General features: G+C 38.6%; 1 protein-coding gene across 1 annotated transcript in view; it reads left to right on the top strand.

Annotated features, from left to right (window-relative positions):
• Window positions 1-22,929, top strand: part of LOC123764502 (tudor domain-containing protein 1) — a 44,351-nt gene that overhangs the window by 18,724 nt on the left and 2,698 nt on the right. The window contains exons 11-21 of the mRNA XM_069327615.1: window positions 1,489-1,663; window positions 3,622-3,775; window positions 6,248-6,391; window positions 9,884-10,005; window positions 12,219-12,355; window positions 13,661-13,698; window positions 16,304-16,496; window positions 16,702-16,863; window positions 17,824-18,026; window positions 19,614-19,703; window positions 21,594-21,718. Of these exons, the coding sequence (XP_069183716.1) occupies window positions 1,489-1,663; window positions 3,622-3,775; window positions 6,248-6,391; window positions 9,884-10,005; window positions 12,219-12,355; window positions 13,661-13,698; window positions 16,304-16,496; window positions 16,702-16,863; window positions 17,824-18,026; window positions 19,614-19,703; window positions 21,594-21,718 (1,543 nt within the window). The remainder of the gene's footprint in view (window positions 1-1,488; window positions 1,664-3,621; window positions 3,776-6,247; window positions 6,392-9,883; window positions 10,006-12,218; window positions 12,356-13,660; window positions 13,699-16,303; window positions 16,497-16,701; window positions 16,864-17,823; window positions 18,027-19,613; window positions 19,704-21,593; window positions 21,719-22,929) is intronic.

Below are 22,929 nucleotides of genomic sequence, written 5' to 3'. Positions count from 1 at the left end.
CTGTTTATACATATGAACAACAGAACAGTGAACTCTGTTTTATGCAAAAGTACTTAATACTTAAACGACTCGCATTACCTCGGCATGATTCTGCGCAACACTTCCATCGTTCTGCAGTGGTTGGCTCAAGCCCATAATAATTTTTATGCTCCACAGAATCTATGGTGATATCCACCCTTAGAGGCATTGAGTAATCATCTCCCATTAAAGAAAAAAAAATTGAGCATGCCGCAGTATCCCTTCAGGACAGCATTCAAGTGAGGAGCAGCAGTGAGGGTGGGAGGGAGGGAAGCAGTGAGGGGGTGGAAGAGCAGCTGTGAGGGGTGGGAGGGAGAGAAGCAGTGAGGGTGGGAGGGAGAGCAGCAGTGAGGGTGGGAGGGAGGCTTCCAAGAAAGCTTGCACATTCCCTATGGTCCTCATTGTTACTGTAAGTACTAACCAAACAAGGAGGATGGGTAGAATATTATTATGTACTTTATTGTGAAGAGAAATATATACCAAGTGGTGAACCAGAGTATATCCAAAAAGATGAGACGAGAGAGATGGAAGTGGTGTGTGTTATGAGCCATGCTTTGACTTGCTCACTGCTGTATGCTGCATCCACATTAACCCCCATATACAGGATTGTGATTTACCGTATCAGGAGAGTACAGTAGTTTAGTGAAATATCTTAATGTTGAAAGATATTTAGGTAAATACAGATCTAACACAACCCATCTTTCTTCAGCATTTTTTAAATATAAAAGTACAGATTTTTTTTATTTTATTATACAGTACTGTACATTCATCATTTTGACCATGGCACATGATAGAGCATTCATTGATGAACAATTCCACATCAAGATTATAACTGCTGTATAGGACAGTTATTCATGGATGTGCATATTACGTAATAACCTCAGCCATGTTAACCATAGTTAACATGCTCGAACTCGGCCAGTCTCGATATAAAAATAATAAAAATTACATGTTATGCATTCCTCATTTTGATTATGGCATATGATAGAGCAATCATTGATGAACAGTTTGCTGTCAAAATTATGTATACTTGAAGACCCACTGTATTTTGATTAATATCTAAATACCTGTATGTATTTTCTCTAGAAACATGACTAGGGGTGTAATCTTATAAACTTGTCTTGTAATGCATTCCATCAGGGTTTCCATTAAGGTATTATTTAGATACAGTAATATATATTTAAATCTAATTTGAACACCAATAACAAAACATTAAGTGACCCAATACCTGCTAGCTTTACCCCCTAGAAGCTGATACCTTGTGATGGTTGTGGGGTAAAGTCTGGATGGGTTAACTAGCAACTAGCAGATCACTTCTTGGCTGTCTTTTCGGCACTTAAGTAGCAGCTGGAAGGCATTGATGAATGTGTATAAATGTCGGTTTTTGCACCCGAATCATTTGTTCTTGAACGATTGTGCATTTTTGCGTTATATGAACCTTTCAATTTATGAAGCTTCTAAATTTTACAGAGTGTGACAGCGACAGCAGTAGTGTCGTGCCGTTAAGTGCACTGCCCCGTGTGACACTTCCTTTACTCCAGCCATCTATGGACGGTCAACCACGACCTGTTATGCTGGTCCATGTTAACACACCTAATCACTTCTACCTACATCTTGTCAACAGTGAAACTGCATCATTGGATAGGTGATTATATGGTGTCCCAAGCGGCAGAGATACTTCACGGTTTTGGAGACTCTTTTCTTACGTTTCCACAGCTTTGTATTTAGATATTTTGAGAATCCTTTTAGTGTGCTTGATGTAAAGTTCTCTGGGGAAATTTAGGCAGTGTAGCCAGTGGTGGATGACTTTCAATGCAGTCAGTTTGGTACTGGTCTTTGTTTTTGCACGATGGTGTCGACAAATCGGTAAAGCTTTATTAAATGTGTACTCCAGTCTCAATTGGCAAGGCTTCATTAAACTTGCTCCACATATAATGAACTCCACAATCTTAATTATCAGAAATGTTTAAAAATTATTAAAACAAATTGTAACATTTTAAACCTAAATTAGAATATGCAGCTGTTTTTCGGTGCTCACATCTCAACTAAACATATACTGTACCTGTAGAGACAATATAAAAGGATGCAAAGGCTAAATGGTTCCATGCCTAAAAAAAAAAAAAAAAGTTCTATGAGAGGTCTCCCCACAAGATCGAATTACTGACCCCACCCAGGATGCAACCCCACAACAAGCTGACTGACTCCTGAGTATCTACTTACTGCCAGTTGAACAGGTGCATTAGGTGATAGGAAATGTGCCCAACCATTTCTGTCCTGCCTGGGATATGAACCCGGAATTCTCAATTGTGAGTTGAGAACAATCCCGACTGTACTATCAGGATCGACTGTACTATTGGTACTGCCGGGATAAAGGTGGTAAGGAAAAAATCGTTTAAAATCTGCAACAATAAAACAAATGGTCATGGACTCAAAGGAAGAAAAGAAATGTGCCAAAAATTTTCATGTAATTCTCCTTTGCAAACAAGTGGTAGAATTGTGGAATAAGTTAAATTAGGGTAGTACATGTCATAGCCATCAAAATCAAATACTGTAAAAAGTATGTACTAAAAAGTATGTACTGTACTAAAGCCTGTACCGGCATGAAAGTAATATCACACAACTTTGTGCAGGTTGCGGTTACCTTGCGATGATTCCTGGGCTTGGTGTACTCGCGGCCGAGTCCTCGACCAGGCCCCCTGCACACCATATACTGTATATAAAACACAAAATTTTGCCTCTTATCTTTGTTAGGTTATCTTAGATTGGGTTGGGGGATAGATTTTTTTATAGAGTAGTGCAGAGGGGTACATACTTAGACCCTACTCTCAAAATCTCCAGAACTTAAAATTACATAAAATATAGAGAATATGGGGTACCATGAGCATAGCTTTCATCCTTTAGCTACATTTTAGTAATTACTTACTCTCACACATACACACACACACACGGGGTACCTAGTTAAGAATGATAGGAATGTATAGCTCTTTGGTTACTCTATTCGAAACTGACAACATGAAGGAAATAGGGCCTATGCTGTGATATGTAATCTTCATCCTTATGCTTAGAAAAGCGTTTCTAAGACATGTAATGTTTGTCTAGGTCTTCTGACCTTCAGAAAAGGTGTTTGAACCTGTTAAATGCTGCCATCTAAATACTACAACACTGGATGATTCAAATGTCATCCAGTGTTGTAGCACCAAACACTGGCAATTAAGCCTCTTTCAAGCCCCCAAACTCAAACCTCAAATCTATTTTAAATGATTTTCTATACATAATTTTGGTATGTTTATATACAGTACACCACGTTTGTTTATGAAAACATTACTGTGCACTCTCCCAAATCCAGACTTTTTATTTTCCTATTTTGTACTATAAGCATTACAGAAATGAGTGTCCTCACCTCATGAAAAGGGAACCCAGAGAACTGATAATTATAATTATGCTGGAATAGGAGACAGGATCATCCTTGATTACCATAAAACAAAAGAATTATAAGTAGATTTTTATTTATGCAAGAAAAGTGGGTTGAGTTTGTTTGCTTAAATGTTTCAGACGTGTTTTAATCACATCTAATTCTTATTCAAATAACGTTGTCCTATTCAGGTTTTGTGAAACAATGAATGACAAGTATAAGGATGATGATGAAATATTACATGTGATTGAACTACCAGTAAAATCCTGCTGGGCAGCACGATGGTCGGATGGCATGTGGTATAGAGCTCGTATTCTTGCCAATATCATCTCATCACCGGAAAAGGTAAGAAATTGTTTTAAGCACATTTGAGTTGTCATAAGATAGATCTTTGTTATGTGAAACTATGTACAAGATAGCTGGCAGTGTACTGTGCACATTAAGTATCTGCAGTAGGCATACATCATGAGTTGATAATGTGTGATTATTTTTTTGGGCTGACTCCTCAGTAGCTTTTTACACATCTTATGTCACCAGTACTCTTACCCACTAGGACTAAACACCATTTTCCACACAGCCTAGACCCTTGTTGAAGGGCCTTGGCTATCTGCTGAGGCTTCACTTTTTGAAGGATCTTGGCCCTGGTATCTACAAATAGTCCCTTATCTTCCTCCTGAGGTAAAACAACTAAAAACTTCATTCAGCATCTTTTTGATGGACAACATTTTTGTGGCACATATAACTGCTTGATCTATGGATTGGATGAGAGAGATGGTATTAAAGAGCTCCTGTGCAAATGCCAGCATTTGTCGAGCTATAATATTTTACAGGCCAATTGTTCAAGCAATGTTTTAAGGGTCTTAGTTTCTTGGAATTGCCAACAGTTGCACATGTGATTGTGTGTGTGTGCTATCAGCATTGGCACACACCATTGCTGACAAACTGTTCTTCTTAACTTCGCACACTGGCACACTAGATTCATTCCTCAGAGCTAGAGTTTTTTTTTCAGGCAAATTTCTCCAATACAGACCTTTTATCACCATTACTGATTTGATATTGATATAGAGTGTTAGAAAAAAATGTGTATTCTTAATTTACTAGAATGGCTCAACACTGCCCCTATCATCTCAAGAAGATAATCTCAAGATAATCATATCCAAGAGGCCTGGATATGATATGACATATCCGCTCAATTTTTCAGATAATTTTCCTCTTCACAATGTTGTGCCTCACTTTCAATCTGGTAATCACACCATCACTTGCCATGAAAACTGATAGTCCAGGGCTGGTTGCAAACTTACCTGCTGCATTCCTTATTTCTTTTTCTGTAAATTGTCATAACCATTGTGTGGTGCTGTGCAAGAAAGTTACACTGCCTCGTCCAATTAGGCATTCTGTGAAGGCTTCAATGGTTTTTCTATTGCCAACTCAACTAGTCCTTGCTCCCTCACTCTCACTAGTAGCCATGTATCTGATGTATTTATCTTTAAATTTCCCTATATCAGTGATGCTGCCAATTTTCCGGGTAGATGGGACTCGTTAGCCTGGGAAGGCAGCTCATTTAGGGGGAAGGAAAACCCTGATTCTAAACCTCCTCTGCCTTGCGGCCATAGCCCTCTTTTGGGAAAGGCTTCAGGAGTCAACCTCGAGGAAAAATCATAAGTTGGAAGCCCTAAGGCAGTTCGTTGTCGACTCCGACCTTGCTCTGGCAGCTCCTGCGACAGTGCTGGAACCATGTGTATTGGCATTTGCCTTTCCCTTGGATAATTTCACCCACGTGGAGAGGGGGGACCTGCTGCATGGGTAACAGCTTCTCCTCCATATTGACGTACCCAGGCTTTGCGCCCTGGAGAGCAACCAGAGCGCAACTCCATAGTCTCCCGAGACTAAAGGATGCCTACTACTATCAGTGATGGTACTTGCGGCTATTTCAAAATCCTTGGCGACACTCGCAGCAGACTGACCATTTTCACAAAGTTCAGTCACACGTAACTTATCTTTAATGGATAGCATAGCTTGCTTCCTTTTAACATATCCAGCTCAATTGCTGCTGCTACCAGACATGCCAAAAATGATCAAAGTTACTATTAAAACTGAAAGTTAGGAAAGAAATTCTTTTAGCAATGATGTGGTACTGCAGAATTGCACAAAGGAAATGATCACATGGTTAGGTAGATTAATTGGGCCTGGACAGATCTGCTTAGCACACATTAGGTAGGCTGCCATACAGAAAATAAATCACCTATTTTAACAGGGAAGTACCCTGTACCTATACATACAGTTTTTAACAATTAACATTTATCTTAATATTAGATATGAAATAAAGAAATATAATTAATGCATTGTTTTAATGTAATTTGTGTTTTGAGCAAAGGATGCCACATATTGTTCAGTTGTTAAATGGCAAAATAGCAGTAACCTGAGTTGGCTTCGAGTAAACACTTGACCTAAATTTTTTCTAGTTTCTCGTCTGGCAAAAAAAGGCAAAAAAATTTAACTCATACACTCTTCAGGTTAAAAGGACTAAAACAGGTAAATAACTCAAACATGGAAAGCTTGAGGATTACAGTACTATTCAAATTTTTGGGTTAGTGGATAGTAGATTACCAAGCACGTACTGTGTTGTCCTATGTGAACATTAATGGTGACATAAGGTAATTGGAACTATCGAGGTACAGCCCAGAAAGAGACCATTCTCTTGCTCTTAATATATTTTGAGTGTTAAGTGTCAAGTGTTATTTATTTTACTTTTCTCTTTTTCATATTCTTATTTATGTATCTAAATTGACCTAATTCTCAAATTATATCTTTCACCAGAATTCACATAAGAAATGCCCAAAAGTGAAGGTTCTATTTATTGATTATGGAGATGAAGAAATACTGAGCATTAAAGACATCAGATTCTTGCATGAAGATTTTACACTCCTGCCTTCCTTGGCTATACCATGCTGCCTTGCCCAGGTAGGAATATAGATTCTTTTGTTAGTCATAAGTAACATATTTTCCTCTACAAATTTAAGATATTGTCTTTTCTATTATTGGGGGTCAGGAACATTCCTAGACCAACAATTGACCTTTTCCAAGATGTGACCCATACCAGCTACCTAACTTTCAATTACTCTACCTATTTACTGCTAAGCAAACCTAGGTCATAAAAGTATTTGTGTGTACATCTGATACCATACTACTTGTGAAGGAGGAAATGTATATGTTTATCTCTCAGAATGTTTGGTAATATGTTTATTGTTTGTGATGTGTATCTATGTATGTATTAACATGATGTACTGAACGGGGTGAGAATAGCTTGAGCTACCTCATCCTTTTGTGTGTATTTTACATCAATAAACTTATTTCAATTTCAATTTCAATTCAAAGCAAACAGATGTGTGTAAGGAAACTTGCCAAAACATCTTGTCCTTTGCAGGAATTGAACCAGAGATCATTCAGTTGTTAGCCAACTACTCTGACCACAGGTTACAGGTGACCTTTAATATATATTTTAGTATGTTTTCATAATTGTTGTCATTTTTTTTTTTGTATCCTTGCATTGTGTTGCAGTATAGTTTTCATTTAATTAGGGTAACCTTAGGTAGGGATTCATAAGATTTAACTTTTTAAAGGTCAGTTATCCTCATTCAGTATTTTGAGGATAATGCGCTTACTATCGCGCCGATTTTAGTTATTGCCCAGTTTTATAAGAATGATGTAAATATTGTTACAATACTGTACATCTAATTGGATGTAATGAAGTTAACCAAGAACTTATAACAAAATTTTGTTTTTGTTTTTATTGGTAACTATGTGATGAAGTTATTGTGTACATGGCCTGTGATTATTAGCAAATTACAGATTGATTTTTCTTGTTGGAATTTGAACTTATTTCTGGATGACATTCTCAGAATAGCAGTAAAGGAATGTGTTATATAGGTGTACATATTACAAATTTAAGTCAATGTACAGTACTCAGCCACTGTTTCTGGAGGAGCCTCTTGGTGGCTACTGAAACTATCTCACTGAGGTGGCTCCATACTAAAAGGTCACATCAGTCACAAAAGTTCTGCTTAGCTTACTGGAGATCAGAGCCAGAACCTGACTTACCACAGAGGCACAGGGAGCTGGGGATTGTTATAATCACCAACACCAAGAAAGCATCCAGAAAGTCAAGCAAATTCCATAACAGGCAATACAAAGCAAGGTTCACAGAAAACAAAGTACTAAAAAAGCCAAATGACTCCGCAGAGGATTCATTCAAAACATTGATTTTCTCAAAATTAGCTCAAATCCCCCTAATGCAAATTGTTACCAACAGGTGGTGCCCCTGGGACTTCCAGCCTTCCACCCTGGCCATTAGCTAGTCCCGTTGCCGATGTTAGAGCAATCATTTTCTGAACATCCCGAGTCATCAAGCTACTTGGTGGCCAGCTTAACCTTGCTTTGTGGCTGTTCTGGTGCAGTGTTTGGCCCTGGACATTTTTGCATAGCTCCACCTCTTTCAGTAGAACAGCCCAATACCTGACCTTCTTTGTAGATCCACTCGTCTGGAGTTTCTAAAGTGAGTTTACCACCATTTGTATGGTGCGCAGACAGCTAAATTGTTGATACCTTACATACATCTTTTGTTGCGGTGAATCATGAGGTTGAATTCTTACCAACAATGATGATGAATTCTTATCAACATCAAAGGCCCAAGACTTTTCAACACACTCCAACACAAAGGGGCATAACTGGCCAACCTCTCACTGTTAAAAGTGAGAACTTGATAAACTTATTCAAAGGATATCTCATCAACCAGGCTGTGATTCATAAGTCAGGAAGTAGTTGAGAATTATTTAAGCTGTAAGGGCCACACATCTTTGTCCCTAGTAGTTACCTAAGTGTAGTTACAGGATGTGAGCTTCGCTCGCAGTGTCCCGTCTTCCCAGCACTCTGTCATATAACGCTTTGAAACTACTGACAGTTTTGGACTCCTCCACCTTCTCATCTAATTTGTTTCAACCGTCTACCCCTCTGTTTGCAAAAGTGAATTTTCTTATATTTCTTTGGCAGCTTTGTTTAGTTAGTGTAAATCTATGACCTTGAAGTTCCAGGTCTCAGGAATTCTTCCCTATCAATTTTATCAATTCCCGTTACTATGTTGTATGTAGTTATCATTTTACCTCTTCTTCCATCTTCTAGTTTTTGCATATTTAATGCCTCTAACCTCTCCTCATAGCTCTTGTCCTTCAGTTCTGGGAGCCATTTAGTTGCATGCCTTTGTACCTTTTCTAGTTTGTTGATATGCTGCTTAAGATATGGGCACCATACAACCGCTTCATATTCCAGCTTTGGTCTAACAAAAGTCGTGAACAATTTCTTTAGTATTCCACCAACCATGTATTTAAAACCAATTCTGAAATTAGAAAGTGTAGCATAGGCTCCTTGCACGATGTTCTTTATGTAGTCCTCAGGTGATAGTTTTCTATCTAGAACCACCTCTAGATCTCTTTCTTTATCAGAATTCTTTAAAGATTTTTCACATAATTTATAGGTTGTGTAGGGTCTATGTTCTCCTATTCCACATTCCATAACATGGCATTTATTCACATTAAATTCCATTTGCCAAGTGGTGCTCCGTACACTTATTGTTTCCTATACCATGCATACACACAACCAGTGGTGCTATTAAGACTTATTTTCCCTTATCTCGCTCCTTGTTGCCTGAATCTGGATAATAAAATACATATAAAATCAGGGTGGTGGCATGGTAAGAGTTCTTTATTATACCTTGTTGTTTAAGTGGGGTTAGGTAGTGTTATATAAGCAGTAGCAGCAGTACTTGTGCCTTACATTCACACTCTCGCATTCTCTTCCTCCCTCACTCTTTCTCTCCCTCTCTTGCATGTTCTTCCCCCACTTCTACCCTCTCTCTCTCTCTCCCTCACTCACTCTATTGCCATCTCTTCCCCTTCTCCCCTCTCTCCCCTTCTTCTCCCCTTTCTTGAAAGATCTCAACGAATGCGGTCATTGGTCCACCTGATGTGCACCAGCAGTATCCACAGTGCAATTGCAATAAATTTAGGTAAAATCTAGTTGTTATAAAAGATGTCAAAAATGTATTCATTAGAAGATGGCAAAGATTGTTACAGAAACATATTGAGAGTGAGCCCTAAAGTGCCAGAGCATTAAACTAGGGGAGCTACTGAGGTGTCACCCAGAAGAGACATGTCATTACACTTAATGCTTTGTTGATTCAGTTTGTGGGAAAGGAACAGTTTTTTTTTTATATAGGCAGGACATGTTTTTGGGGTGTTCACAGTCCTGTAGGGGAAGGGGAGGGGAGGGGTGTGTCTGGGAACTGTGCAGTTGACTGTATACTATTTTTATAATATGCAATCCTTTCAATTTTGAATAATCTTTTACAGTCTTTTCATTGCTCTTATGAAAAAATGACTAAAACTATTAGATATTTTGCAGGTATTTCCTCCTGCCCAAAAAATGATAGGGAGTGGTTGGCCTAGTGACAGTATCAAGAAGTTCTTGGACTTGTGTGGAGGGACTTGGTCTGTCTTGTTTGCAAACTTTCAACAATACCATATGTGAGTTGAAGTAAATTACCACATTTTGTTTCGTAAACACAAATAAAGAGTAAAAGTTAATGTAGACTGCACAAACTAGAAATTGCTACTTGTCAAACTAATATTTTTGGGTCACATTTGTACTTCCCTTTTGAAATTATAAATCACAAATCATATTGCTACAGGCACAATGCACACGTACTGTTATTACTGGACGCATACAGTCGTGGAAAGTTGTTTTTAATAGTGAAATTCCTTATACTACTCCCAATTTTCCATCTGATTTTCATTACAGACCGGCTTCTTCAATTCAGGTGTGGTTACTACAGGATCTTGGTATGATTGATTGACATTCAATTTGCTAATAAAGCTACTCGCATTTCCCCTTGAACTGATTGCTTACTCATTTAAAGGAAAAATGGCAGTCATTTCTTGGAATAACTGAATGTATAAACAAATTACTTGGGTTTGTGAGAACTTGATGTCTTAAGGCTCATCAAGAATAGACGCGGTAAAGCACACTTTCATTGCCCCTTGATTGACTTTTTTTAATTATTATTATTATTATTATCTTGTATACTTGTCTGGTAGCCAGTTTATCTCACATAGTGTCTCCAGAAACTGTATATATTTTTATTAGTATCTTTTATGCTTGCTTCATGGTTAAGCGTTGGGCTTCAGTCTTCATTATGCACTGTGTACGCTTCAGTTTTTGACCTGATGTCAGCTATGATTTCAGGGATGTCTTCCCTAGTAAGCTGCTTAAACAAAACTATCAGGTACGAGAGTGTTCTTCTCTGAGGATAGCAGGGATTCCCCTAAGGGTTGGCTCCTTTTCGGTTCTTCCTTATCAGGGGTACTGGCCTAGGATTTAGTTACCAAGGGAGACGTGTCCACGTGGATGACAAAAGAAATCTTGGCATGGCATGAGTGTGGGGCCTAACGTTCATGGCTGGACTGCTGGACTTCAGCAGTTTTTCAGCAGATGGTGTTTAACAAAATGTGTTTTTGTTGGTGTAGCATGAAAATCTCTGCTCAAATGCTTGGTTTTCCACTCAGAGCGAGCATCGGGCAAGTTTTCAGTCATGTACATTGCTTAAGGTAAATTTGCTTCATATAAGCTGGTGAATTTTATGAACCATTTTCCAAGTTCAAGACTGGTGTTGTGCACCATTAGCTGGGATATGTTTAGTGGGCTCATTTGTTCTTATGGGGGTATAATTTTATTAGATCTCACAACCTCACGTAAACAGTCAGTAGTTACCAGTTATTCCATGTTAATAGATAGAATAGAGTTGCCAGGCTTGCTTCACTGATTCCAAAAGCTAACCACAGTACCTTGTCTGTAGGTGGCTACTTGCAAGCCTGAAGTGCTCTCCTCCTCTGGATCTATCACAATTGTGTTGACAGTTGTCCAAAGGTCTCCTCCCACCTGATATTGCATCCTGCCACGCCTCTGGCATTCACCAGTTTGTCGATTCTAAGACCTCAGACACGTAACTGTCTCCTGGCTGAACTGACTGATACCTTCTCCAAATGAGGCTTTGACTAATATATACTCTTCAAGGGGGTGGCATATCATTACTTGATGTTAGTATTACTCTGTCCTCACTCCTCGTACTATTATTGGCTTATTACCTTCAGACCTTATCAAGTTTGCACAGGCAATGAATTTGCAATGAATCCTGCAACAAATTTTTATGTCTGCCACTCTTTACCCGTGATTCTGTAGTCTAAGATGGTGATTCAAACTACAGTGTATTTTTCTGTCGGTGCCATTTTGAGAAACTGACAAATATTTCAATTTTTCTTTATTATGTACCCCATACCCATCCCCATGGGCGGTGGTGTAAAGGATTACAGAGGCACATAATCAGTTCAGGAACTGAACCCTCTAGTTTGCTTAGCTAAGCAAATAACAATCTTTTGATGCTAGTTACACAATTATTAATGTTATATATATACATGTACTCATATACATACATATACATATATATACATACACACATCAATAATCTTTTGTATCACAAGTGATTCAACAAGAGGCTCACAACAGTCACTATACAAAGCACTTTACATCTATAGTGGGTCACACAGTTACTAGTCTTGCTGCACACCCACCCAACTGGGCGGCAGCTTTACAGTCAAATCTAATGGAAAGGCTTTATTAACTTTTTAAGAGGCTTCAGCAGTTTAAAATTATTAGCTTGCTACTATTAATTTTTTTTTTTCAGGAGTGGCACATACAGCATCATACTCAGGGATTCAGAAGGTGTAGTGGTGAATGAAGAGCTTGTAGCTCAAGGGTTTGCTGTATCCAATTCTACCCCACAAGAATCTGATCATAGTGAAGATCGACAAAAGCACAAAGGTAAATGTCATTTTGGATTCATCCGTAAGTTTTGTATGTATAAAATAGTATATGGTATCAGTTTACATTAAGCAAGTTAACGTTACAAGAACCTTTGGAATTATTAGCAAGTAGTAACTTAAACTCCGCATGACAGTTTTCAGACACATGTTGACCAAACCACACACTAGAAATTGAAGGGACGAAGACGTTTCAGTCCGTCCTGGACCATTCTCAAGTCGATTGTGTATACAGTATACACAATCACGTGTATACTGTATACATGTGTATACAGTATACACATATAGTATGTGTCTTTCAGACACATACTGTATATGTGTAGCGATAAAGCTTGTATGATGGAACTAGTCAAGTTTCTGAAGAAATTAAGTTTCTGCAGTGATTGTGAGTGTTTGTGATCAGTAGAGCTAGTGGCATATATATGCATCACTTTAAAAAAGTTTATATTTTTTTACTTAAATATTCATCCTTTCCACGTCTTGTTATATAGTGCTTTGCCTGGCTCCTTTTCCTTCATAAGAGCAGGAATAGGTACCATACATTGGAGTTAGGAGGATTTTTAATTATCATGAGACACAACATCAAAGGCTTTGCTAAAGTCAAGCAAGATACATAATGTTGATTCTGTTTCACTATCAACTGCTTCAAAATGATGGATAAAGAATAAGAGTAAATTTATTAAATACGAGCAGTGTTTAGTAACATTGTTGCAAATTCTTTATTAATCTGTTTTTTAAGATATGCACAAATGACTTTTGTGGTTATTAATTCAAACAATTTTCCCATAAACTCAAACAAAGCTAATTGGGTAAAACTTTTCTCAAGCAGTGCATCATTTATTTCCTCTATTTGAAAAAATAATACTGTATCTCTAAATGTTTCAGCCATACACTTCTAAGGCTACATGAGCACAGCCTCCTCAAAGCTACTTCAGGGCACTGTAAATTCAAATAGTTGTCAATAGAACCAAAACACCTTATCTAACTACCCTGGGCATCACTATAAACAACTATAATGTGTAATAATATTAACTTTATAAGTAACTTGTATACAAGAAGGTACAATGAGTTAAGTTATTTTAAGTATGCTCTCCACTCGACTCCCTATCCACTTATAGAATGGACAAAACCATTTGAAAAGATAATCATCTCTCTTTTTGATTGCGTCACTGAGAGCATGGCATATTGTGCAATTACAAGTCCATTTAGTAAGGGTAGGGGGAACTACCAAGATGGTGATTATGAGGTGGCGTTCAAACAGTAGTGTTTAATATTTCTCATTGCTCTTGTTTTCATTTTCTTTTAGGTTTGGAGGACATAGGAGATGCTGAGGAAAAGTTACCAGTAAGTCTTTGTTGTTTACAAATTTAAAAGTATTATACTTGCACAATGAAATCACAATAGCATGATGTATCTATGAGAAAATCTTTGGAGCAGGCTGTGGAATTGAACCCACATTCTAGATCACCCCAGTATTATGCTGTTTATAGGTAGAATTATTGAAGTGCAATAGAGCCATAGTAACTTTGTGAGTTATTCCACCTATATGCTACTCTTGAGGTTATCTTGGTTTCGGGGCTTAACGTCCCTGTGGCCCGGTCCTCGACCAGGCCTCCTTTTTGTTACACACCCCCAGGAGCAGCCTGTAGCAGCTGTCTTAACTCCCAGGTACCTATCTACTGCTAGGTAACAGGAGCATCAGGTTGAAAGAAACATTTTGCCCATTTGTCTCTGCCTCCACCGGGGATCGAACCTGGAACCTCAGGACTACGAATCCGAAGTGCTATCCATCCAGCTGTCAGGCGCCCTGGGGAAGGGCGCCTAAGGCAAGACCTGTTTTGGCCCTATTGGAACAGAATCATGAGAGTCAGGGCAGGGTGTCATTCTGCTCTGGCCTGTAGTTCAGTACTTCCTGTCTATACCCTTCTTGTATATCAGGACTACATTAGCAGTGTTCCAAATTTTTGGCAATTCCCGTTACCAGTGATTTGTTATACATTATGGCGAGTGGCAGGCACAGTGCTTCTGCTCCTTCCTTCAGTATCCAAGGGCAGATTCCATCTGGGCCTGTAGCCTTTGTTACATCCAACTCTAGTAAACACTTTCTTACTCTCACTGGTAATCTCAAAATCGTCTAGTGGTTCCTGGTTAACTATTCCCCCTCTATCTCTGGAATTTCTCCTTGCTCTAAGGTGAAGACCTGGAATTTCTTATTCAGTTCCTCACACACTTCCTTGTCGTTTGTAGTGAATCTGTCTGCCTCTATCCTTAATTTCATTACCTGTTCCTTTACTGTTGTTTTTCTCCTGATGTGGCAGTGCAGCAATTTAGGTATGGTCTTTGCCTTGCTTGCGATGTCATTTTTGTATTGTCTTTCTGCCTCTCTTCTCGTGTGTGTGTGTGTGTGTGTAATTACCTAAGTGTAATTACCTAAGTGTAATTACCTAAGTGTAATTACCTAAGTGTAGTTACAGGATGAGAGCTACGCTAGTGGTGTCCCGTCTACCCAGCACTTTTTGTCATATAACGCTTTGAAACTACTGATGGTTTTGGCCTCCACCACCTTCTCACCTAACTTGTTCCAACCGTCTACCACTCTGTTTGCAAAAGTGAATTTTCTTATATTTCTTCGGCATCTTTTAGTTAGTTTAAATGTACGACCTCTTGTTCTTGAAGTTCCAGGTCTCGGGAAATCTTCCCTGTCGATTTTATCAATTCCTGTTACTATTTTGTATGTAGTGATTATATCACCTCTTTCTTCTGTTTTCTAGTTTTGGCATATTTAATGCCTCTAACCTCTCCTCATAGCTCTTGCCCTTCAGTTCTGGGAGCCACTTAGTAGCATGCCTTTGCACCTTTTCCAGTTTGTTGATGTACTTCTTAAGATATGGGCACCACACTACCGCTGCATATTCTAGCTTTGGCCTAACAAAAGTCATGAGCAATTTCTTTAGTATTTTGCCATCCATGTATTTAAAAGCAATTCTGAAGTTAGAAAGCATGGCATAGGCTCCTCGCACAACGTTCTTTATGTGGTCCTCAGGTGATAGTTTTCTATCTAGAACCACCCCTAGATCTTTCTTCATCAGAATTCTTTAAAGATTTCTCACATAATTTATAGGTTGTGTGGGGGTCTATGTTCTCCTGTTCCACATTCATAACATGGCATTTATTAACATTAAATTTCATTTGCCAAGTGGTGCTCCATATACTTATTTTGTCAAGGTCTTCTTGAAGGGCATGACAATCATCTAAGTTTCTTATCCTTCCTGTTATCTTAGCATCATCAGCAAACATGTTCATATAATTTTGTATACCAACTGTAGATCATTTATGTAGACAATAAACATCAATGGTGCAAGAACTGAACCCTGTGGTACTCCACTTGTGACATTTCTCCAGTCCGATACATTGCCTCTGATTACTGCCCTCATTTTTCTATCAGTCAGAAAATTTTTCATCCATGTTAGGAGCTTACCTGTCACCCCTTCAATATTTTCCAGTTTCCAGAACAACCTCTTATGTGGAACTCTGTCAAAAGCCTTTTTTAGGTCCAGATAGATGAAGTCAACCCAACCATCTCTTTCCTGTAAAATCGATACACAGGATCTAGCAGATCGAAAATCATACTGTCTGTCTGATTTTATATAATTTCTCTCCAGGTGTTCAACCCATTTAGGTTTTATTATTTTTTCCAAAATTTTCACTATTACACTGTGTGTGTGTGTAACTGATTACTGTTATTGTTTTTGTGTTGTATACTGTAGCCATTCAAGCTAAGAAAATTTCTTCATTTTCTTTACTTACCATCACAGTTTTGTAACTTAAGAACATATAAAGAAGCTTTTTAAATATTTAAACTTCAGTACAATATGGGTATTTTAAGTACTACACAATATCTAAATTTGTTAAGTGTGGCATCTTTGTGAATAAATATATCTACTCTCAGGAAGGATGGGACCCGATGTCAAGTGCATATCTGGACCACAAAAACACAGTACACCATAGTGATGAATGTGCAGAGACCGTGCTTTATGGAATGAAGAACACAGATGAGACGCGGCTTTGCAAGTACTTTCGCAATGGACGCAGGTGTCCGCGGCGTGAGGCTTGCAGATGGGAGCATTCAAGAGCAAGGAAAGGTGTGTGCCATCTACAGTTCTAGGCATAGCGTGCTGTGTTTGTCTGTCTCCTTTTCCTTTGTGGTCAGACATTGTCATATACACAGTATGCATATGTTTGTTTTTGGAGGGTGGAGAAGGGATGCATGTGCTAAATTTAAATTCAGTGTAGTTAGTTATTGTTCTAATTGTACACTATTCTAGCCTTTTTTTTATGCACATTCAGGTGTAACTGTTGAAAAGGAGATAGTACTTCAAGAATGTTTGGAGCCTCATCCATTAGCACTTGAGAATGCCATACTTGCAGTTGTAGTAACATCAATTATATCTCCAAGCAAGTTCCATGTTTATCTTCCATTTGGAAGCAATTGTCTTCAGCAACAAACTGGTAAGTAAATGAAAGTATTTAGATACTTTCATTGTCATAATGATTTTTACAAATGTTACTATATGAAAGGGCTATGTTGATTTATGATTGTCTCATTTTTGTAGAGAGCATGGAAATACATATTCTGAAAAACAAATTGATGGAAACAAAGAATGATTACCTGTTGATGATTTTGAGAGATGTACTGTACTTAGTAGCCTGGCCTGATCTTGCATCATGTCAGTACTGTACAGTTAGATAATTAACCCCTTTTGTATACTCGGCAAGGATAGCTTATATAGTTATACTGTACTAAATTGCCAAACCTGCAATGGTTTGGTTTATATGCTATAATGCATTTCAGGCTATAATGTACTACAGGCTGTAATGTATTACAGGCTGTAATGCACTACAGGCTGCAGTGCACTACAGGGCTGTAAGGCACTACAAGGGTAATTAGTACACAGGTATGAGTGGGTAGAAGGTGGAGGCATAAAGGGGCTTGCTCCCCCATGGTTACTGGAACACACTTCTAGGCTGGGCTCACTTTCAACTCCATGCTTTCAGATAAGCAGTGTCGACTATTCCTGGAAGGTTTAGTTCAGCTTGGAACTATTGCTTTGATTTTGTTCCCTTTCCTGCTTCATATACCAGAATTTTTTGGCCACTGCTTTACCCACATAATAAATTGCATCCATCAACTCCCTTTAAACACCTCCCAGTCAGTCAAATTCACTCCCTCTCTGTTTTTATTCTTGTGCGTTTTTGTGCAGTACAGTATACAGTATCCACAGAGTTGGGGGAATGGGGGGAGGAAACTTTGTAATTGTAAGAATATTGTATTGTAAGATGTGTGTGTCTGGTTTTGGGGGATCGGGAATACATAACTTGAGTGGCTGCCAAATATATATTCTAGTTAACAATTGCCGAGTTGCTTAGATAATTTGACTTGAAAAATTTTAGTGGGTTTTTATTTTGCAGATTTTGAAGATGAAACAGCTAGGACGCTGGAGTTGTTACTGACTGCAATGGAAAAGTATTACACAGCATCTCGTCAGGTCAATAAGTGTTTACCTGCACCTGGAGAGCTTAAGGCTCTGTGTGAATTAAAGGATGGAAAGCTAGAGTGTTCAAGAGTTCAAATCTTAGATGTAAAAGAAGAAGAGTGTGTTAGCCAAGTACAGGTGTGTGAGTCAAGTCAAGAGAGCTTGTTATGCAATATCATGATTATATTGTCATACTGCCATAACAATTGAAGGAGATTGAAGGAAAAATTACTCCCCAAGCAATAGTTAGAATCCACCCAACAATATATGCCAGGCTCTGTCGACCTTGAACTATGGCACATTTCCTATGATGGGTAACTTCTCAAATGGTCTTGTCATGCAGTATAGGGAAGGGAAACTGCAAAACAGAGCTCATTCACACCATTCGATAGATACTACTCGCTATAACATGGAAAACAAACAAAAACTTTTAACACCACCTCCAAGCAATAATTGGCAGCCTGAAGAAAGACAATTAACTCTGCAAATTATCAACCAACAACCCATTATGCAACTGCCACCAAGTGGTAATCAGGCCACATTTAATGGTTAGGAAAGTCAGCAGGAGTGATTGACACTCGCCCAGCTCTTGATGCTAGTTATGCAGATGCTAGTTCAGCCTAGTAGACACATTTTTACTCTTCCTCATAGTAGGAGGTTTGTTTGCTCAGTGTTCACTTTACGTTTTACTTCTCGGTCATTTGCATGCCTGTGTACTTCCATTTCAGATTCAGCTTGGTTTAAGGATTTCTTCCATAGTTGACTTGAAGATCACCAGAGATACCTCCCTGGAGGTTGTTTAGCAGCATTCAGCATGATCTGATTCCTCTTGAGCTTGGAAACTTTCCTGGTGGTGCTATTGAGAGGTAGTGTCCCTGGTAGTGTCTGGAGGCTATGGTTTGTGTGTGTGTCTTCCTGGGTCCATTATCAGAGGTTTGGTTCTGCATTCTTTTGTGGGTCTTAATCTCTTCTTTTTGTACTTGGTGACTTTGCCCTGTTTCTGCATACGATTTTACCTTTGTTCCCTGTTTATGTAAGACCCTTTTTGCTCTTTATTTTCCCTTAAGGAACAAACATGGGGGTGTCTGCTGTAAAGTAAAGCATTGAGAATACAGTACCCACATTGCAATGCCTCTTTCTGAGCAGGCTCTCTCTTCCTCCCACTCTCATCCTTTTGGCCCAGGCTTTCCCAAGCATGCTTGGGTGTCTCTTGCTTGAGGTTACCCAACACCCTAGACCCTGCAGTGTATCCAACTGGCATTAGCCACGTTGGCTAGTTTATTGATAGTTTGCAGTGTATTAATTAGCTATCTTTATTTTGCCAATTATTGTATGGAGGTGGTGTTGGACAGTTATATATCTGCTCTTTAGTGTCTTATCAAGCAGCATTCCACTATCTCCCTACTCTTTTTACTGTGTGATAAAGCCATTCAAGTTACTTGCCACAGTGGGCTTAAGGTTGACCCGGACTGGCATGTGGTCAGTATTCTGGGTGGACCCTGACCCAGCTTGTGTCCTGGGTGGACCCCCTGATCCTGCCTTGTGTTCTGGATGGACCTCCAGACCCTGGCTTGTGTTCTGGATGGACCCTAACCCTGGCCTGTGTCCTGGGTGGACCCTGACCCTGGGAAAGAACCAAGGACCTGCTGAGAGAGGGATGTTTAAATATTCTCAACTCATTATTTTTATCTAAATATTGACTACATTATTTTATTTTTATAATAGGTCTTCTTTATTGACTTCGGTTACATGGAATGGGTGTCAGATGATCAGCTGCGTCCCCTCGCTGCACAGTTTACGCATACTCCTCCACAAGTAAGATTTAAATATTTATATTAATTAAACCCATGTACAGTGTTGAGTGAAAAAGGGTTGATGTAAAGTTAGCATCATTAATACCTGTGATATACAGCCCAAGCAAACATCAATTTTATGTAGGGATGCTTAACACAAGATACCATACCACTCTGGCTTTTGTAGTGTAGGTTTTATTTAAGAATCTCCTAGGAAATATACAGTATGTTCCAAGAACAAGAAATGTTAAGCTTAAATTTTAAATAATTTTTTAGTGTAAATAAGTCATTATGACAATGTATTGTAAAACACAGTGAAATTAGTGTAGTGAAAGAGCTGTCAGTAGTGTAGTGGATGGCACTCACCTGCGCGTCTCATAAACAAGACTGATCTGAGTTTTAAGTCCTGGGCAGGCAGGGATGGCTGTGCACTAATCTTTCAATATTTGATCCTATTCAACCTGCGATGATTGGGAACCGGGCTACAAAACGATTGAGCGTGCTTTGGGGAAAACAAGTAGGGTAATGATCAACCAGGCTGTGACTCATACGTCAGGCTGCGAGCAGCCGCGTCTAACAGCCTGGTTGATCAGTCCAGCAACCAGGAGGCCTAGTCGACGACCGGGCCGCGGGGACACTAAGCCCCGGAAGCACCTCAAGGTAACCTCAAGGTAACCTCAAGGTATGATTCAGATGAGCAGAGGAAAGGGAAGCTCTTAGCTTATAAACAACATTCAAATGACCTCTACTTTTGTACCAACCAACTCCTGCTGTTTTGAAATGCGTAGAAATATAATGTAATAGTTTCGCATTGCTAGGGACAGGAGGCCTGTATTTAGGCTTGTTGTGGTCCTAAGCCAACTACTGATCTTTCCCAGGTTGCAACCTACAACATTTGCCTAAATCCTGGGTTTCTATTTACTGCTTGGTGAACACAGACATCAGGGGAAAGGAAATGTGCCCTTATTATTATCAACATCTTTATTGACAAAATTAATTACAATTTTGCCTAATCTGAGGATTTTGATTGTCTTATTAAAGTGAGGATAATCAACTCTGTCCTTATGTGGAACAACAATAAATGAACCCAAATTATGAGCACAGTTGCAACCAAGAATTTCAAATTATTCAATGAATAATCAATTATTCAATGAATAATTAATTGAATAATTAAATTATTCACAATTATGCATATTGTGAATATTATGTCTCAGAATAAATTATATGTCCTTGGAGAAGTAAAGGGTAAAATGACAAATCTATAGGTTTGTCATTTTAGGACTATACGAGGTCCTTCACGTCACTTGTGACTGCTACATCAAATTGATCAGAAACTCCTGAAAAGTGTGGACTTTTGGATGTCTCTGAAATCAAACCCTGTTTTTCCCATATATTGAAGTTTAATTTGTGTAGTACTGTATTAAATTGTTGCCTCTATACATAAACATATTGTATGATGCTCCTGTGCTCAGTTGGGTTAGCCCATACTCACTTCAAGAGTCTGCTTACATTCCTTTCCGATGCAATGGCCTTCAGCTGCTGTGAGTCGATCCAGAACAAAACAAATCCACAAGGGCCGTGACGAGGATTCGAACCTACGTCCGAGAGCATCCCAGACGCTGCCTTAATCGACTGAGCTACGACGTGTTGAACTAGCTTTTGTTCATTTGATACATCACGCTATTGTGAGTTCTGTGTGTGTGTGATCCAGAACACTGTTGTCTGGAAATAATGGCTCTGGCATTTGGAGTTCCTGACAAGTAAGGATCAGTAACAGTATCCTCATCACACTCACACATCACTAAATTCCTTCAACTGCAGATCCAGCAGACTCCATTCACAAAACTGACATTGCATTGGTCGTATTAAAATTTTTAATTTTCTCGTAAAATATTGTTTAAATTGATTTCAGGCTTTGCAGTGCGGGTTAACTGGAGTGAAACCTCCACTTGAAGGGTGGCACCCTTCAGCTGTCAAATACCTGAGGGAACTTACTGAGGGCTTTACATTGGTTGCTCATGTCAATTATGTTGACAGGTAAGATGTATATGATAATTTATATTAAAATTTGTAAATTTTAGAATATTGAATAGACGTGAGTCATTAATTTACACGTATCTAGTTTGTAATAACTCCTAATTTACACATTTTGGTATAAAAAGAGACAAATTAAGTTTCCATAAATACATAGGCACAATGAGTATTATTTAAAGTTCACAGTTTAAACTGAGCTTAATTTGCAATATGGTTATACAGCACACCAAGCCAGGGTGATGTGCTCTGAGGCCACTCTTCACTGCCTGGTTCACTTCAAGTTGAATGAATGGCTGCCATATAGTACTAATACAGTACAGATAACTTTAGATTCAGGAAAAACCTGTGTAACTAACAGTTTGGAAACACACATTATTGATTTATGGAACAAATTATCAGGTAAAATAATAAGTATGAGATCACTTGATTGTTTCAAGTGTAGTTTAGACATATGATTGAATTTGGGTGGATGTAACTATGAGTTCTCATATGGGTCCATTGGCCTTCTGCAGTTTCTTATGTTCTCACACTGTATTAACGCTCTGTTAGTACATGGTGTGTTTCAACACAAATAATATAGTCCATTAGGTGATGATTGAGAGTGAAAACTGTTTTACAAGAGTGCATTGGATTGTAGGAACATTGAAGGTAAATTAAATTACTGTATTTTTTTTTGTTTAGTAATGTAATTGTCAAATAACTATGGTATTCTTTTTTTTGTATTATTCTGTCTTATAATACAGGATATCAAATATATATTATAGATTATGATGTAATAATTTTATCAGAAAAATATTAATGCAGTCACAAGAGTGAATCATCATCATAAATCTCTTAACTTATGCAAATGACTACTCATCTCAGTACACATACACATCACCTTGCAAACTCTCCAGGTACAGTACTAACAAGGATTAAATCAAGAGGGACAAACTCCCAGTGTATACTGTACTGGGAGTTTACTCAAATTTTGGATACTGTTCAAGACTTAACTCTACTTTTTGGTTGTTCAGTAGGCTATTGTGGTGACCTTAATAATCCTCCTTCAGGTATATGATAGATCTTAAGCTGAATGCTAAACATCTTTGTAAACATTCCCAGAATGCCCTAGGGCTCCTGGCTGGGTTAGTACTGAGCGAGCAACCATGGGTGGCGCATGTGCCTCTGGCTCCCAAACACCTATCCGATGCGGTGTTGAAAGATCATGCTCTGTC

This window comes from Procambarus clarkii, chromosome 1 (assembly GCF_040958095.1).
Source record: "Procambarus clarkii isolate CNS0578487 chromosome 1, FALCON_Pclarkii_2.0, whole genome shotgun sequence".
NCBI classification, from domain to species: Eukaryota; Metazoa; Arthropoda; class Malacostraca; order Decapoda; family Cambaridae; genus Procambarus; species Procambarus clarkii.
Note: the sequence above shows the minus strand (reverse complement) of the source record. Positions and strands in the feature narration are given on the sequence as shown.